This window comes from Aptenodytes patagonicus, chromosome 5 (assembly GCF_965638725.1).
Source record: "Aptenodytes patagonicus chromosome 5, bAptPat1.pri.cur, whole genome shotgun sequence".
Lineage (NCBI taxonomy): Eukaryota > Metazoa > Chordata > Aves > Sphenisciformes > Spheniscidae > Aptenodytes > Aptenodytes patagonicus.
This window is the reverse complement of record NC_134953.1, coordinates 58,156,245-58,174,080: the sequence shown is the minus strand read 5'-3', so window position 1 is coordinate 58,174,080 and position 17,836 is coordinate 58,156,245. Positions and strand designations below refer to the sequence as shown.

At 38.1% G+C, this 17,836-nt stretch overlaps 1 protein-coding gene across 1 annotated transcript; it reads right to left on the bottom strand.

Annotated features, from left to right (window-relative positions):
• Positions 1-2,755: 2,755 nt before the first annotated feature.
• DEPDC1 (DEP domain containing 1) lies at positions 2,756-17,313 on the bottom strand. Its single transcript, XM_076338211.1, has 12 exons — positions 17,266-17,313; positions 16,079-16,344; positions 15,258-15,408; positions 13,922-14,040; positions 13,353-13,483; positions 12,991-13,038; positions 9,546-9,686; positions 8,172-9,050; positions 7,375-7,547; positions 6,224-6,400; positions 5,759-5,944; positions 2,756-3,506 (listed from the first exon to the last, which is right to left on the bottom strand). The coding sequence occupies exons 1-12, from the start codon at positions 17,311-17,313 to the stop codon at positions 3,366-3,368; spliced, it is 2,460 nt and encodes an 819-aa protein (XP_076194326.1). The 3' UTR covers positions 2,756-3,365.
• Positions 17,314-17,836: the final 523 nt, after the last annotated feature.

The window sequence follows — 17,836 nt, the reverse complement described above, 5'->3', positions numbered from 1 at the left end:
ATTAAAATTAAGTTTATATCTGTCATTCATTTGGAATGTTTTAATTGTCCCGTAGCTAGTCAATTTGTCTATTTACTCACATTTTTGTTGAGTTCTATCAAAACTTTAGAAGGGAACATTAAATAACACAGATCAAGAACTCTGAATAACAAGGCCAGTCCTTTGAAAGCTAAATCCTAAGAAATGTGAGCTTCTCACCCAATAAGTTCCTTAACTGGAACACATAAATAAATAAAAGCATTTATGCGACACTTAACAGGTTGAGAAAAATTAGAAGCAAGTTTAAGGCAGGTACTGGATTTTTCAAAGTAGTTGACTACAGGCATTGCAAAGGATGAACATCTGTCACCTACCATGCAAGTGTAAAGTTATCGGCAGGACATTAAAGCATTACTAATACTGGCTAAAACTAGGCTGATCTTGGTTTTTTGTTTACAAAGCCTTCCTCCTCATAAGGAAAAGAGCAGAATGATATATTGCAAAATAGGTACCGTGCCAGATATACCCCAGTTATCAGAACAAAAATTTCTGCACCAACCCCCCACCCCTGTAAAGCTAACATAAGACTAATTTGGTGTATATATATAATTGTATATATACATACACAATTGAGTATCAGATGCAGAACAGAAAGGTGGTTTTGCCTCATTTTTCCAGGGAGGAGAGAATAACTGGAAAGAACTGAAGTGCAGTCTCATGGTTGCAGACCATAGCAGTTACATACTAAGATGTCAAATATAAAAGTGACAATCCTCAACCAAAGACCCTCATTCGTAACACCAAAGTATCTGACACAGCGTATGAACTTGTGCAAGGCTATTATGGAGCCTCCCCATGAGATGCCAAAAAACCCAAACAAACCCAAATCAGGTAAAGAGATGAGTAGCTGAGATTTGCTTTAATTTTGATGACTGGTTTTATGACAATTACTGTAAGAGTCTGCATGTGCAGGTACAACTACAATTCAGTTTCTTGTCCTAGGAATGGGCAAGACATGACAAAGCAAAATGGATATGCCTACACCGCACAGCTCAGAACTGTGTAAGATAACCAACAAGGTAACAGACAACCAAACAGCTCACACAAAGGAAAAGCACCCATCTCTAAAATATCTGATTCCACAAAGCACAAAACTGCTTAATAAAAAAAAAAACCCTTAAAGTGAAAACAAAGTTGGACTTCAAATGTACCTTCTTCTGCAGTCCAATGCTTGCAGTGCATCCCTTCCATTTTTCTGCAAATACAGCCAAAATAAGCATTATTAGCCAAAATAAGATTTATCTAGAAGCAATATTACAACTGAAACATAACACGGACACAAATTCCTCACAACAAAAACCAATTTCGACACTGTTCCAAATGCAGAATGGTTTCAGCGTACGGCACATTATTGATATTGCAATATCATGAGCTTGAAGAAACCCTTTAACTGAAGAGCAGCATGAAAGTATTACGCAGTGAGAAGTCCACCTGAATATCAGCTTAGGTTATGCGAGGGATAGGTCACAGCTTGGACTGTGGGCCTGACAACCAAGTCATCCAACAAATCTGAGAAGCTCAAGCACATGAACATGCAAACAGCTAACACTCGTGACCCTGAATTGCATATATATGGCTAATAAAACCCACTGCAACTAACACCTAAATAAGATATACGTTGTTCCTTACTAGTAAGGAATAGTTTTGGCACAGTATTGGAATATACAAGAAATACTGGATATTAACAAGAGAATTTACATAAATTATATTTTAACATGGTGGCCTCATTGCCTCCAAGGACCTTTAGCTGCCTTATATCGAATTCGTTAGTTCACCTGCATTACTTATCAACTGCTCTCGCCACTTTCTAACTGCTCACAGATGCAGCTACACCCTTACCAGCACTGTTTCTAACCCCCATTGTCACGTTCTCCTCTCCTTGGACTGAGATGACAGGGTGGTGAGAGTTGTGTTCAGACTGAGAGGCGGATCCATTAGTGCTCCCTCCTTGCAGGACGTGTTCTATTAAAAACCTTATCATACACGTAACTTGAAATCATTCCAGTACATAATGGCCCTGTTTCCAGATTACCAGCAGCAATATCCATAGGTCTCATGGCGGAGCTTGGGCCTGGCACATTGGCTGACTAGTTACAAATCACACCTTTCCAAAACGACAACACTTAATATAAACAACGTTTCATTGAATCCTTAAAGGTTCATCCATCTTTTTGCTATACCACACTATTTTTACTCTGTTAAGAGGAAAGGGATTTTTTCGTTAAATCCGATTTAAAATTCCCTTGACTGCCCAAGCTTTACCCCTACATGCTATCGGTGTCTGTTTGAGAAAGCAAACAAAAGGATTTCAGGCTTCTTTTTTGATGGATACAACTATGGGGGAGAAAAGCACTCATTTCTCTCCAAGCCCAGTACTGAACACTGACATCATTCACCACTTGTGACTTCTTAGTTTTTTGCCTGGAGCATATCTGTCTAAATATTAAGCTGGGATCTCCTTTATGAAAACACTTACTTTGAATTGTTCTTTCACAGAAATACTCATGCAGATTTATATTCTTGTGGGGAGCCTTGGCCCCACCAGAATTAATTGGCAAACCCCTAACTCTGGAAACAAAATAGGGAAATTTAATGTATTCTGATTCTATTCGTTGCCACTTCACATATCATCCATCACTTCTATTACTTTGAGAAGTATACCAATAGATCCAAAGTAAGTTCCATGAAAATGTCAGAAATATACCTAAGACTTTTAATATAAATAAATATACAAAAGCTTATGTGAATTTTACAGATGAGATGAACAGAAGTATTTTATGGAGTCAGATAATCATTTATTTGTGGTGAAATTCTGGCTCCCTTGGAAACAACAGAACCAACTTTTAAATTAGTCCCAAACTCAAAGAACATTGTTTTGTTTAAAGACAAGTATTTTGAGAATACAAGGAAGGCACTTATTCACAACATACAGACATTTAAAAACCTACACAAACTATAATAAATGGCATGAATTCCTGAACAGACATTAAGAAAGTTACAATATGCATTATCATTAGTTTCCCATATGAAAACCATATATAAATTTTTGGTTACTAATAGCTTCATGCTTATTTTCACATTTCTTTTACTGAGCACAATATATTGTAATAATTTGTAAACAGATAAATATTTATTTCTCTCTTAGCAGGCATTCAAAAGTTATCTGCACAAAAAAAAGTTATTTTGGCACCTTTCAACATAGTGTCCATGTAAACATTTCTTCCTTCCACATGCAGTGCCACCATCAAATTTCTGTAGCAAGTGCCCTTTGGTAAATCGTTCATACATACATCCATCAAATAAAAAAGCAGCTGAAGTGTGGTGAATTAATATCTTAGGCTACGAAATTTTGGTTTTCTTAGGCTAAGCATCGGTTGTTTGATGGTAGGTTTGTTCTCAAATAGCATTGCTTCATTTTCTGTAGTTGGAAATCTATTCTGGTAGATTAGAGGGTATTCCTTCTGAAACTAGAGAACACAAAAGCAAAAAATAAAATAAAACAGACTCCACCAAAAACTCCAGCCGTGCAGGACTGACTTGAGCATGAATCACCTTGTAAGGATGCATATCAGCACGAGGAGCAAGACTATCCACATGTAAAGTAACTGCTGTGACACTTGACCAAAGCTGTAGCCCTTTGTGCTTACCAGTTCACAACTGATAAACAATGAGTCAAATCGAAATTTTGTCAGGCACTTCATCTTCTGTTGAAATGAGAAAAGCTTCTAATCACATTTTATTCCCAAGGACTTTTAGCTGTTGTGACTGGAACAGCGCTATGAGCAAACACTGTACTGTTCTAACTGTCTTTATCTCCATTTGCAATGACAGCCTGCAGTTGCTCACCATGTTGTTCATCAGCTGAGTAATAGTAATGCTGCGTACTGTCTGAACTGTGTGACCAGCTTTCCACCCCCAAGCAAGGCATGGTAGCCACCCATGTGAAGCCACGGTGTCCGGGCAGCATTGGTATCTATTCTGTTGATGCTTGGAAGAGCTGCCTTTCACGAATCACAATGATGAGTGTTTTACCTAAATGGAAGTTAAGATTCAGCAGATTTTGAAGGTATTCTCAGGAAAGCTTACTACTTAACCAAGGGAGCTATTTTTCAATTCCTGCAGATATACAACTAAATAAAAATATCTGGCTTCAGAGACATCTTTTTGACACAGAAGCTAGATATAAGGAAGACATTTTTTATGCTGAGGGTGGTGAAGCACTGCAACAGGTTGCCCAGAGAGGTGGTGGATGCCCCATCCCTGGAAACATTCAAGGTCAGGTTGGACGGGGCTCTGAGCAACCTGATCTAGTTGAAGATGTCCCTGCCCACGACAGGGGGGTTGGACTAGATGACCCTTAAGAGGTCCCTTCCGACCCAAACTATTCTATGATTCTACATTTTGCCTGTTTCCTATGTAAGGCCTCAGGAAGGAATACTGGTACATACATCTATGCATCAGCCAAAGCTTTCTGCTGATTGATTCGATTCAACCTACAGAAAATGACACCATTTGTAACTTTTGGTGTTGATACAAGTTGGACCTAACCCTCTAGGAAGTGCCATGTATTTGGCTTTCCCCAATTCTAAGTACCAAAACTGAATAATTGCTCCAAAAAGTTGTGATTTATCACACCACTAGCTATCCCAGCACAAATGGCAAGACTAAAACAATACAGTTGTGCAAACTTTAAAAATAAACTTCGCTAACACGTGGCCCCTACAGTACAAGCTGCTTCTGGACTCTGGTGGGAACTCACCAAAAATTTAAGCATGTACCTCAAGTTTTACTATTAGAGGATTTTAGTTTATTTCCTTCCTCCCCACTTCACCTGCTTAAAGTGCTGCTGTGTATCACTTCTTACTGCTTACTTACTCCAAGTTTTAATCGACTGTAATTAACTACTCTTCTTTACATGCAGGAAGTTTTAATGAACTTGAACAAAAGTCCAGCCTTTGCTTTTACAGGTCCAGAAAGTTTTCACAACACATCTGAAAGTCAGTGTTGCAGAAGCTGGGGGAGGGGCACCAAAGAGAAAGAATTGTGCTTGCTCTGAAAAGCTGCTTTTTCAAATTTGAGTCACAAGACTCGCTTAGGAGATTCTAGGACAAGTACAATACTATTCAATTGGTCAGAAATACTTGCCAAAGCTTTTTCGAAAAAGAAAAAACCCTCCAGTATTAAATCCTGCCAGAATTGCTGTATTTTAGCTTTAGTGTTAGGCAATATGTTAGTAGGCCATAGAAGTGCCAGATAATCTCGAGCACCATACATGTTACAAAACACAGAGCTAAGTCCACAGAAAATAATGTTTCAGAATTATGAACAGATAGAGCTTGACCTCTTAAAGCAAACAAATCACCGCCCACCTATGGCATTTTAATGGTAACTTGTATAGCCACTGCACCACAAGAAACCATGCTATAATTCTATCATGTATTATTTAATGGAAAGCAGTACCTCAGAATAATTTTATACTGGTTTTAAACCATTGTTTGAACACCACTGCTGCCAGACAGTATCAAGTGCTGTATTAGACACTATCTTCCAAATCCAACTCAGAGCACGCAATCAAAAAGCATTCAACAGCTCTCTTCTACAAAACAAGCATTTCTCTCTATACAGTCCGCTCTTGTTCTGTACTAGGGTCTAGTGACTGAGATCCTTCCCTCACAAAGGCATTTTCATAAGTAGATGAAATATTCATCAAGTTTCTTACCTGTTTTAACTTTTTCTTTTTGTCTTTCACAGACAAGTTCTTATCTTTGATAATGTTCTCTAAGAGCTCTGCCACTGCAGCTTGAGAGGTAGAAACCTTTTGTTCTTCAAACTCCTGAGGAGTTATTTGTTTGCAATATGAATAAGTTGGCAATATGGCACAAATTTCTTCCTTTGGATATTTGCACTGAAACAAGAGTTGAAGAAGGAGTCAGTACATAATCATTTGAGTATATGCAATTTCAGTAAGAAGGTACCTAACAAACATCCAAGCATACTAACTTCCAGTGACATCACAAGTTGCAAAACATGTAACATAGCTAGTATCTATGATTGCACCAACAGTTTAATAAAAGTTTGCATTCAAAATATACTGGTTTTATTTGCAGTTTTCCCATCCCACCTTCACAAGTAACAAATACTCTGCAATTAGCAAATGAACTTAAACTTCTATCATGACACCAACCTGAGCCATCTTCACGTATTCTATGTGATCTCGCACTGCAACCTGCAGGTAAGTTGGTACTTTAAATATTTCTTGTTGATGGTCCATTAGAAATGAAACTAATCGTGTAGAAAGTAGCTCATCAAGATCTACTTCTTCTGCACAGCATAGCACGCATCGAGAAAAAGTCTGTATCATCTAGAAGTGTTTAGCAGATCATTAGTATGTGAAGTTGAGGGATTTGCCTTCTTTCCAGTCTACACAGTGGCACAACAAATTCTCCAATACCAACTTTCATTGCAATCTCTCTTGCCTGCACCACTGGTCAAGAGAGGAGGAAAACTGATTTTGATTTTTTCCTCATCTGAAATAAAGTAACTTCTTATAACATTAGACTTGTACTTTTTCCCCTAATTGAACAGTACTTTAATTAAGAAATACATATTTTAAAAGATAATAATAAGAAAAAAGTCTTACCTTGTAGAAAAGCGTACATCTTCCGTTAGCCATCCTGAGACAAGTGAGATGATTAAAAAAACCTGCAGAGCCAACCTAACCAAGATCTAATGCACACCAAGATCCAGTTTTAAATAGCTTCAAAAAACATTTTTACAGCTTTCACATTTCCAGCTTTTAGTAGGCTTATTTTAAATTAGCATGTGCAGGTACTTTGTTGTTTTACCTAGTCTCGTTTGACAAAAACCTTTAATCCTTCCAATAAAAGCTTGAATTCAGACCTTGAAGCTAGTATTTAAACCCACTAGGCAGTCAATTTACTTCTTTGGAACTGTTTTTGTTATAACTTCACATACACAAATGTTTAGGCCAAGAAAGGTTTTCTACAGACACTTTGCCAACACCTTTTAAGTTAAATGGCAGTTAGGTGAGAAATCAGACTAAACAATCATTTGCATTCTTTTAAGAATTATTTCCCTTCTCCCAAAGTAAACAAAAGCAACACCAATATTTGAAATGTATTAGGATGGAGACAAGAAAGTGCTTGCTTCAAGTCAGATTTTTGTAAATATTCTGGAGATGAAAAATCTGCCCATTAATCACTATTTAATTGCAATGAGACAAGAACCTCAGGTACGGAATACTGATGGTATTCTCAGCATTACTTCAGCCATGTTCTTAAAACAATAGTTATGCTGCACTTATGATTCTCTTACCAAAGAACGTGTTCCCATCGCATCATGCAGTCGTGGCATATCAACGTTTTCACTGATCCGAGAGATCATACGCATTAGCAGCTGAATCTTTCTACGATTTGGTGGTGGAAGCAACAAACAACATATCTGTAGTGCTTCAACAGCAATTCTTTCTAAATGAGGCTGAAGGAGATCTACAAGTTAATTGTAAAGACAGCTGTCATTAAGGTTTGAACCAACTTTCAGGATATTTTTATCTCAGTACAAGAAATTTCTTTTTTTTCTTTTTCAATGATGATAATCTATGTTTCATAGAAATAAGCTGTAACATAGTAGATAATGTTATGTGGCCTTTTTTTGTGTGGTCATCTTCAACTTGCTTCATTATGATAAACTGCTGGTACAATTAAGACCATGATACAATTAAGAAATGACACTAATGTTATTCCTCAAAGCATTTCCAGAAAAATGTATTTGAAAGACCAGAAAGACATCTCCTCCAACATGCAGGTCTGTGCAAATTCCCTGCCTCACTCTTAGTGTCTAGGTCAGAATTACTTAACACTTACCTGAACAGAAAGGTGAATTACTGACATATCAAGTTTGAGACTCCAAAGATACTACATGCTACTATTTGTTAGCAGAGGTACAAAGGGCTACCTTTAAACAGTGCAATTTAGCAACCAGAATTTTTTTTAGAAACCCACAGATCATGTTATACACATACCAAAAAACCTAGCAACAGTGCCAAAGATTAAGGAAGCAGAGGTTAGTCAGCACAATAAGCCAATACAACATGCTTTAGAAAGCCATCTTACTTTGCGTGCCAGTCAACATGTAAGAAGAGTGAGTAAAAGAGTATTCTGAGAGTTCTATGGTACTTCTGCAGAGTCTCTTTTTGATGATGATATCAGAAACCTCATTCCTGACGTCTACTGAAGAAGCCACACCAGAGGTATTTGGGTTTCTTTGCCCACAAAGTTGAGACCTTGGCTTTACTGTGATTTCAGCAACTGGTATATTAATGCTAGCACAACTTTTGGAGTTCCTCTTGCCAAGTAAACTCAGAGACCTGCATATTTGCTTCGACCCGCGATTTTCATTAAACAGCTCTTTATCCTGAAGAGTTGAAGCAGACACTCTCTTGATACCATGAGTTTGTTTTTGACATGCGTTATCAAAACCAAGCTCCAATACAGAATTAGCTTTATGCTCATATGGTAGTGATTGTTTTCCATTTTTTGTGCCCAGGATGGTGTTCACATCACTTTGCCTGAGGGAATCAGATTCTCCTTTATTACATACACTTAAAGTAGTATCTCCAATTCTTTCCAAAGAGTAACATCTTGTCCTAAATTTTAGAGGTGGATCTTGTTCATTCCTGAAACCTGAAAGATTTTGACAACTTCCTCCTATTAGATAATCAGCACTGCCTTGTTTACATGTCAGTCTACACTGCTGCAAGTTCTTTGCACATTGTTTTTTAATAGTTAGCTCTTCAGAAGACGACTTCCTGGAAGCTTTATATTCTTTCTTTTTTTTGTCAGGCTCTTTGCGAAGTAGGCTTAGAAGAAGACATTCAGTTGACTTGAAAGAGTTCAAGTGAAGAATTTTTGAAGGTTGTGGGTCACATTTCTCATCTTGGACAGAATGTTTTCCACTGCATATATCTGGAATTGTGATGTAGCCACACATAACTATCAGAAAATGAAATATAAATTAAGATGCAAGTGGTATGAAAATGAACAAGTTCAGAAAGAAATAAAGTTGCTAATTGAACAGAGAAGACAACAAATATAAGACATTAATTTATAGTTGACTCGGTTAGTAAAATTAAGAAAAATTTAGCTCAGTCCAAAAGCAATCTAACAAGATAATTGCAACCAACATGCAAGAACAAAGAAAGTTAACACACTGCACTAGTGAGGAACAGACAGGAATGAGCACATATTTTTAAATTATGGTTATTGCATATTTATAATGTTAGCTCAGACAGCAATTTATGTAGGATATTATGAGACAGAACTGCATTTCAATTAATAGTGCAATACAGAATGATAGCATTGATGATCTTCCTCAGATTCAAGCTGCCATACAGATTAGGGGGTCAAGGTCTGCTTTGAATTACAGATTTGTTCCCCAGTTGATATAAACTTAGAGCTTGCACTGATTATTTCTAAATTCATACGTACCTAAAATATTAACAAAAAGTTCATAGTATTCAAAAGTAAGTAATGGTTCAGGGAGATTGAGAAAGTAATCAGCAACTGTTCTGAATACATCCCGTTCAAACCCACTGTAAGTTGGTTGGCTCATGTCATTATTTCTAGGCCCTAAAAAAGAAGTGAAGAAAGAAAAGTCACCAAAAAAAATTTCACAATTCCATTATAAAAGAAATTAAAAAAAAAATCAACATAAGTTTATTCTTGTAGGAATGACTGTTTCACAAGAAAAGAATCATGTCAGCAATATACACATATTTTGTTTAGTTCAGCACTGTACCATTTGTAAGCAAAAATAGTGTAAAATATTCTGTGTAGCCACTGAGGAGTTGTGCTCAGTTTCAACAAGCTGTTCCACACCAAAAAAATAAATTAAAACCCATTTATGCCCTTTATAGGTTCCTCAGCAAAATAATAACGAACTCTTAGCATTCTCCTTCATTTCCAAACTACAGTAATCCCAGTTCTCCACAGGGAGCTCTAGCTTCTAGATCAAGAGGAAACTCATGCTATAACTGACTTTGAAGAATGCGCAAGCTGAGAAGCCAGCCTATATCTATATATCTATATCTATATCTATATGTCGCTTTATGCATAGGCCAAACAGAGCTGGTCAGTATCTTCCCTTTGTGGGGACCTCCTCTTTTCAACTCCTCTATTCAAATGGTTCACCAAGAGTTTTGTTCACTACTACTCCCATGGTGAATCACAGCTACACACAACTAATTTTCTTCAGAAGTGGACAGATGAGCAATCCAATAATCTAAGAGATCTGGTTAATGAACCTTGCCCATGTTGCTACAGACAAGAAAAAGAATGAATGAAAGGGGTCCTGGTATGAATAAAATTTGACATTGTGTAGATCTTTTAACCCTAACATTATCATACTCCACTGAACTCCTACAAATGAAACAAGTTACCTTAAAAAGCCAGTTCTAATGAATTAGGAGACGGCAGTTTTAATTACACATAGAACCAAGGAAAATTTAACTTTTGATATGATCAAACTTTATAATCATAATCACAGTACCACACACTACACTAAAAATATAGTAGAGCAGTATTCCCCCTGCCAGTGTAAGTATTTTTAGTTTTCACTGTGCAAAGTTACTACCACCTTAATCATTTGGTTACAGTATAGCAGCAGATGCAGAGAAAAAATCTCCACTTGAACTAATTCACTCAAATTAGAAATTGAGAATTCAAAAGATCAGAAAGCTTGCTTGCAGTTTTTGTCTCATGAATACAAAGACCTATTAGTTCTAAATACAGGACTGACGTGGGAATTAAGGTATTGAAATGCTCAAAGACCAGTGCTCAGCTATATTTTCCACTTTGATTTAAATCCACTCACCAAGCTCTTCCCTGTCCTGCTTTTCCTAATAGTGTTCTTCATGTAGGAGGCTCTATGTATTTGGGAATGCAGTTGAAGAAAAAGGGTCATTTTCACTAGAGCGTATGCTGCAAACTGAACTTCTGAAGCCACACTAACCCTGCATGGACCCCTACCACAGTTCCACTGAGCAGCTAGAGATATATGCAGATGTATAAACACACACGATCTAACCACATTGTAGCTAGTATAGCTTTGAGGGGAGCTAAATGAAGGAGATTGCCAGGAATAGGGGCAAGAGTTAAACAGCAGGGCAAGCACACATATAAAAAGCGCTCATCATCTCCGATTTCATTTGAGAGGCACTCATCTAACTCTAGCATGCCCTGTTAGCCATTTAAAGAGGCAGTTGTGGAAAAAAAAGAAAAAGAAAAAAGTCAGTCTAATTGTCCTCTGCTTCTCCAGAATCTTTTCAAAGCCTGCTTCACAGAGCTGCAAAGCTTACATAATCGCGATCTGTATGTGTTTGTAACACAATTTCAAACACACCTGACAAAGGAAGCCTCAAAGACAGTTAGAGTCTGTGAATTTTCATAAAAATCAATGGCACTGTGAAGGAGAAAGACTATTAGTACCACACAGGTCTGCTACAGCACATGCTGAAGAACACACACGCTCCTTTATTTACAAGGGAATCCACAGACTGAACTATTAGAAACTGAACTTCATTAGGTTCAACATGAAAGTACTTTTCTTTTCCCTCCAATGTGTGAAAACCTGTGTTAATTGGATTACTCCACAGTAAATACTTTGTCAGTAGTTTCAAGGCAGCTGCCCAAGTACACATAACACTGATGCCTTAGGTAACTGATTCTTCTTTTCTGAAGTTTAAGATTTAACATCATGCCTTTCTAAATTTTACATTTAAGCAAATACACAAAGAAAACAAAACAGAAGCGCTAAGTTTTCTATAAGATGCAACCGCTTTCAGTTTTGCTGCTTGATATTTCATACATTAATACCAAAACAAGGGATGAGTGCAGACTGACTCTCAGTCTGCAGACAATGAAAAGTTCAGTTGTCACGTTTAACAGCTAAAATGTCTGACTTTAAAAATCCATCTCATCTACTAGGCAGTAATTCGTAAGACATTGAAGGCCTTCATTTTCCACAGCTGAACTGTAACTATAAAAGGTGTCTTACAAGGTTTTAAGCATAAGCTTTTTCTAAAGACCATTCAGAGAAAAAGGTGGGGAAGCAGATAAGGAGGTACCAGAGGAGCTATACTCCAGGATCCAGGAACAAATGAATAGAACTCTTCCCTCTGTTGTCATGACAGATTTAGTAGACTGTCAAGCTGACTATACGAGCATGCTTTTATCTCAAACCCTTTGCAAAATTTTGTTTGATTTCTTCTAAGACAAATAAAAAACTAACTGGTTTTCTATGAATTGGCCTCCCCGGTTTAATATGAAATGTAAGAACCGTTTTAGTCCAGCTCAAAGCCAGTAACTAGAAAAGGAAAGTCCCTTTACTCATGAAAAACTGCATTAGAAGAAACCACACACAGGTTTTGCCCAACCACTCAAGTTTTCTCCCTGCCTGACTCTTTGTTAGTAGGAATTATTTTTGTAAAAAACAGTCCTTAGCTTTTTCATGGCCTTGGACAGCATACTTCCACTGAAAGCTTACAGAGTTTAATTAATTCTCCTGTACATTTCATGGATTAAGGAACACTGAAGCCCCTCTTCTTCCACAAATTTAATCTGTTCACATTGCCAAAAATTCATACACAGGCTCACACGATGCAGCCTAAAAGCAGGATAACTAGCTAGACTACTAAAGGACTGATATCTTGATTACCTGAAATATAACATCTTTAACATGTGTTAACTCTTTTACGTTACATTTCTGTGCAATAATTTGATATTAATTGCTGTCATTGCTTCTTAGCGTATCAAGGCACTTAGATTATTTGAATTTCCAAAATGAAACATCACAATTGATCTTAACATGCAAGTATATTTCACTTTCAACTCTCAAAATAGGTTTCTGGAACTTAAAAGCTATTCAGTGACTTACAGTACGCAAGGCATTTCATAGCTGACAATACCCAGTGAGGCAGGTCTTCTAAAATAAAGAAACAAGTACATTATTTATACGTAAGTCCAAAGACTTAATAACTAATACAAATAATGGCACACATGTATTAAATAATACCTCAAATACAAAAGATCAAATGTAAAACTAATTTTAAATATTGCTACACATGTAACTTAAAAGCAAATACAATACACCTACAAAACCTTCCAGACAAATATACTGTACTGTAGTTTGGGAAAAAAATGTAAAAGACTATGAAACATATTACTTTTATTATTGTTTGTTGTAATTACGCCATACAGAATCATTACGCAAAACCAGGAAAAAAAAAAAAATCTTACCCGATTTGTTCTGCAAAATAACAACACCGTGTTTGCTCGTGTTAGTCATGTTGTATATGACATACTCAGGAACTATCTGTGTTGGCTGCAAAACTTCTTCCAAAGATGAGAGGCCTAAAATGGTTTGCAAACTGCAGGGAATAAGAGAGCAAATGTTGTCTAAAAGGTTTGCTAGTAATGAATGAAAACAAGTTCTTTCCATATCTATTCAAACAACAGTTACTTGATAAGCTAGTTGGCTCTTTAACAAATTCTCACTTCCAGAAGGACAATTTGAGGACACACTTTTTCTTGGGACAAACACCAAAAATCAGTAAGAAAGAACATCTATGATACTTAAAATATACTTCAACGCCAGCAACAATAAGTTTCAATAAATTTCTTAAATGCAACAATCCAATGTTAATAAATACGTTAGAAAGCATATGTAAACAATAGTTAGTAAAAATACACAACTTAAACCACAATTTTAAAAATTTCAAAAAAATGCGCAAGCCAAAAGCATGATCGGGCCATTACATACACAAAGCACATATATGAGAAGGTGCTTTTTATAATGTATTACTTACTGTATTAGAATGATATTTCTCCAAGTTTCTTGCACGTATTCCTGGCTTACTTCCTTCCTATGCAGTGTGTCTTCCTCGTTTTCTTCTATTATATCAGGTTTTGTTTTTTCTAAGTTTTCCTGAAAATGAGTGGTTTATACCGTGAGATAAATAAGCCTCTTAAGATAACTTAAAATTAAGTAAAAATTGTTCTCAGAAGTATAGGGCATTCTCCGGAACATTAAATTCCAAAACATGATCCAAGGAGTAACCTTAACAGTCTCAGCACTGAAATGTAAGCATACCCAACTAAAAAGCCAAAGACGGTACTATGAAAGAAGACCTCATCAACTCAGAAGTCAACAATTTAAAAGGTAGAAATATATCAAATCCAAATGCATTAGTAAGCGAAGTATTCTCCTTTAGGATTGCAATCTAAATCAGAAAGTATGCACACACACAAATCTTATTCAAAAGAATAAAGGGCCAAACACTTGCATTCAATCTTTTTCAAAAAGTAAGCAGAACAGTTAAGCAATTTGTGCCTTTTATTTGGCCTAAATGAAAAATATATTAAGTTTCAACAAGGACACATTGTCCAGATCATTTCTAGAACTCCACCTTCGAGCCCTCCCGATACTTTAAATACTGTAGCAGGGATAATTCTGCACTGAAAGAGACAAAATAAATAGAATAATCCAAAAGAAAACAAAAAACCTCCTATACTGATGACTTAAGATGCTCAATTACTTACACATATATACACAATTAAAACTCTATGTAATCTCGGATCATATTGATGTAAAATTAGCCCTATACTGCAGTGGGGGTGCACGCATGTGTGTCAAATGACCTTTCTTTCTGATTAAGTAACATGGCTGCATTAGTAACACTCTACCCCCCATTTCTCTTCAAGAAGCTATTGCCAGTAAGTTTAGAAGAAACAGCTTCATCAAGTTTTAAAAGTGTACTTAATTTCTTCTGTCGAACGCATAATCCCTTTCACTTGCTGCCAGCATTTCAAAAATGCCATGTTACAGTTACAGCTATGATTTTATATGTATGTATTTTGTTTGAATATTTACAGGTTATTTAATAAAATCTTTTTGTACATTGAAGAAGAGAAACAGCACACATCACCAAGATACTTCATTATAAAAATACAGCTGTATCTTTCTATTATGTCTATATAAATGTTCTATTTCACTGTCTAGAAGAACCTACCAATTTATTTCTTAAGCTAGAAGGGAAGATGACACAACAGAACAGTGTCACTAAAAGATGATTGCTTCTAGTTTTATTTTTTTTTAAAGAATAAAGAAAATACATGGTAACTGTAAGAAACATAAGTTATTACCAGAGACTGTAGTAACTCATGTTTTTTAAAAGTTCTCCTGGATAAATGCGGCAGTTTAAAAAGTCTTTCTTTGTCTCTAGAGAAGTTTTCCAAGTTCTCTTTTGGTGGACATGAGCTTGGTAGAGGCTTAACTGGAGATGTCGAAGGAAATCTGTAATGAATAGGAGAGATGTTAAATACATTCAGAATAGATTAGAAATATAAGAAGTCACTCAACCAAAACCATGCCCTATCAGTGTGGTTCCATAAGATTCTGAAAAGATTCAGGGAAGTAAGAAGAAAAACGCTGAAATTTTCTCTTTAGAACACTGTTTAACATTATCATACTATAAATTAGCTTTGGGCTACTTTTCTTGATTCCAAAGTCAAGCTGAAGATACTCAGATATTCATACAGCACTGAGAACAGAATTTGAGAAGTGAGGGCCATTAATACCTTTAATTTAAGAATGTAGGAAAGACTGTTTCACACTTAGACTGCCTTTAAAACGTGCAAGAGAAGTAAACACAGGACTGGTAGCACAGCATAGAGCTAATAAATTCCCCTTGGCTTGCCGCCAAAGCACTTGAGCATAGCACACATGCCAGTGAAAAACTTGGCTAGACAAAAGCATGGAAACAGCCCTCAGCATACAGGATGTGTGGTCTATACTGTAAGTCAGAGTAAAGTAAAAAGGTGAGTGGAGTAAAATGGTGCTAATAATTAATTTTTGGCCCAACTGCTCAACCCAAAGCAAGATACTTTTGCGAATCTGAGCATTAAGACTTTTAAATAAAGTTCTCAACCTGAAAAGCTCTGTTATCTGGTCTTCATTTCAGTACCTGTATAGTGCACCATTGTCTTCTAAATTTTCAGATCCCCATCTCCCTTTTATATCTTCAATTACATGATTCTTGAGAAACTTTCTTAATAACTGAACAGTCTGCTGCCTAGTAACTTCAGGACCAAAGTTACTGTTATTCCTTAATACTTCATGGAGCCAGTCTACAGCTTCTGACGCAGTAAAACAGCTTCCATGTTTTTTGAAATGTTGCCTGTGTTTCCTTAATGGCATGCCTGCGCGGAAATATTTCGTAATTTCATTCCACTGCATGGGAAACAAAACATTAGAGAATGTAAGATTAAAGCCTGAAGTTGATCACTGTAAGTATCAATTAAAACAATATTATATTAATAAGCATATAAATGAAATAACAACATTAATACTAACAAATACTGATAGTTATACTAAATAATGTAGTATTACAATAGAAACATTAAAGTTCAGATTAAAAAATACATAAACATTTCATTTAGGCTTTTACCTCATTCTTCTATAATGAAAATAAGGTTAGAAATTCACAAACATAACGAGTTTTATTGACCCGGTCTGCACATGCCCAGCATTTACATCAACTCAGTTTCCTGAGGCACTGTCAAACCACAGCCTTCAAATTTGGAGCAGCTCTCAGACACGAGATGAATCCAGCTGTCAGAGTACATAAACACCAGTTTTAAATTTTAAAGTATTGTCCGTCTTTCCTATTTACTCGCACAATATTAGATGACACGCTATAATTAGCAGGCTCTTCTTACTAAGCTGTCGCACTATTTTCAAGGAGCAAGGCACTGCCACGGCCGCAGGCCCTCCCCAGGGAGGGTCGCAGGGCGCCTTGCGTTGCGCGACAGCGGTCACGGGGGGCAGAGAGCCGCCTCCTGTCCCTCAGCACCCAGGTTTCCACGCGCTGCATTCAGACAGCAGCGAGCGCGGTCATCCCGAAAGCCCAACGGCCACACGCTGCTTCGGGCACGCCGGAAATTTACCTGACCGTGGGGGCCCAGGAGGGTTAATATTAATTTGTGCTTTACCCGTGAGGCAGAGGCTCGGGCTGACGAGAGGCCCGGGCGCCGCAGCAACAGCCGACTTTCCTCCTCCCGCCCCACAAACCCGCACCGAGCCAGCCCGAAAACCAGAGCCCGCCGCCAGGCTGCCCCGGCCGGCTCCGCACCCCCGGCCCACCGTCCTCACCAGCTTGGTGGCGCGGTAGGGCCCCGGGGCGGCCGGCCGGCCCTCCATGTCGCGCAGCGCAGCGCCTCCGGCCGCCGGGGTAGGTGGGCGCCCGCCGCGCCCCTCCCCGCGCAGCCCAACCGCCGCACCGCGGTTTGAATTCGCTGCGCCAGCCGCCCGCGGAAGCGGATTGGGCGAGGCGGGCGGGCGGGCACGCGCCGCCTCACGTGACGCAGGCGCTGGGGCGGACGGCGGCGTCCTGAGGGGAAAAGCCGGGAAAGCGGCAGCTGTGGGGGCGCCTCAGGCAGGGAGCGAGGTGTGTTACAGGGCCGACGGCCTGCGCCCTCCGAATAGGAAGGTAAATGTCTCCCAAGCAGCCGTAGAGCTATTGCGGCATTCGTTAGGCCTTTACAGATGGACGTTCTAATTCACTGCTTTCTCCCCGTGACATTGACTGACCTAAGCTGTCCCTCAGAGGGCCAAGCCACCTCACGCTGCTCGGTTTGGCCTTGTCTGATGGCTGCAGTGTCACAGTCTACACAGGAGATGCTCAGGCAACAGGTGTACCCCTTGGCTGAGGGTCAAGATACCT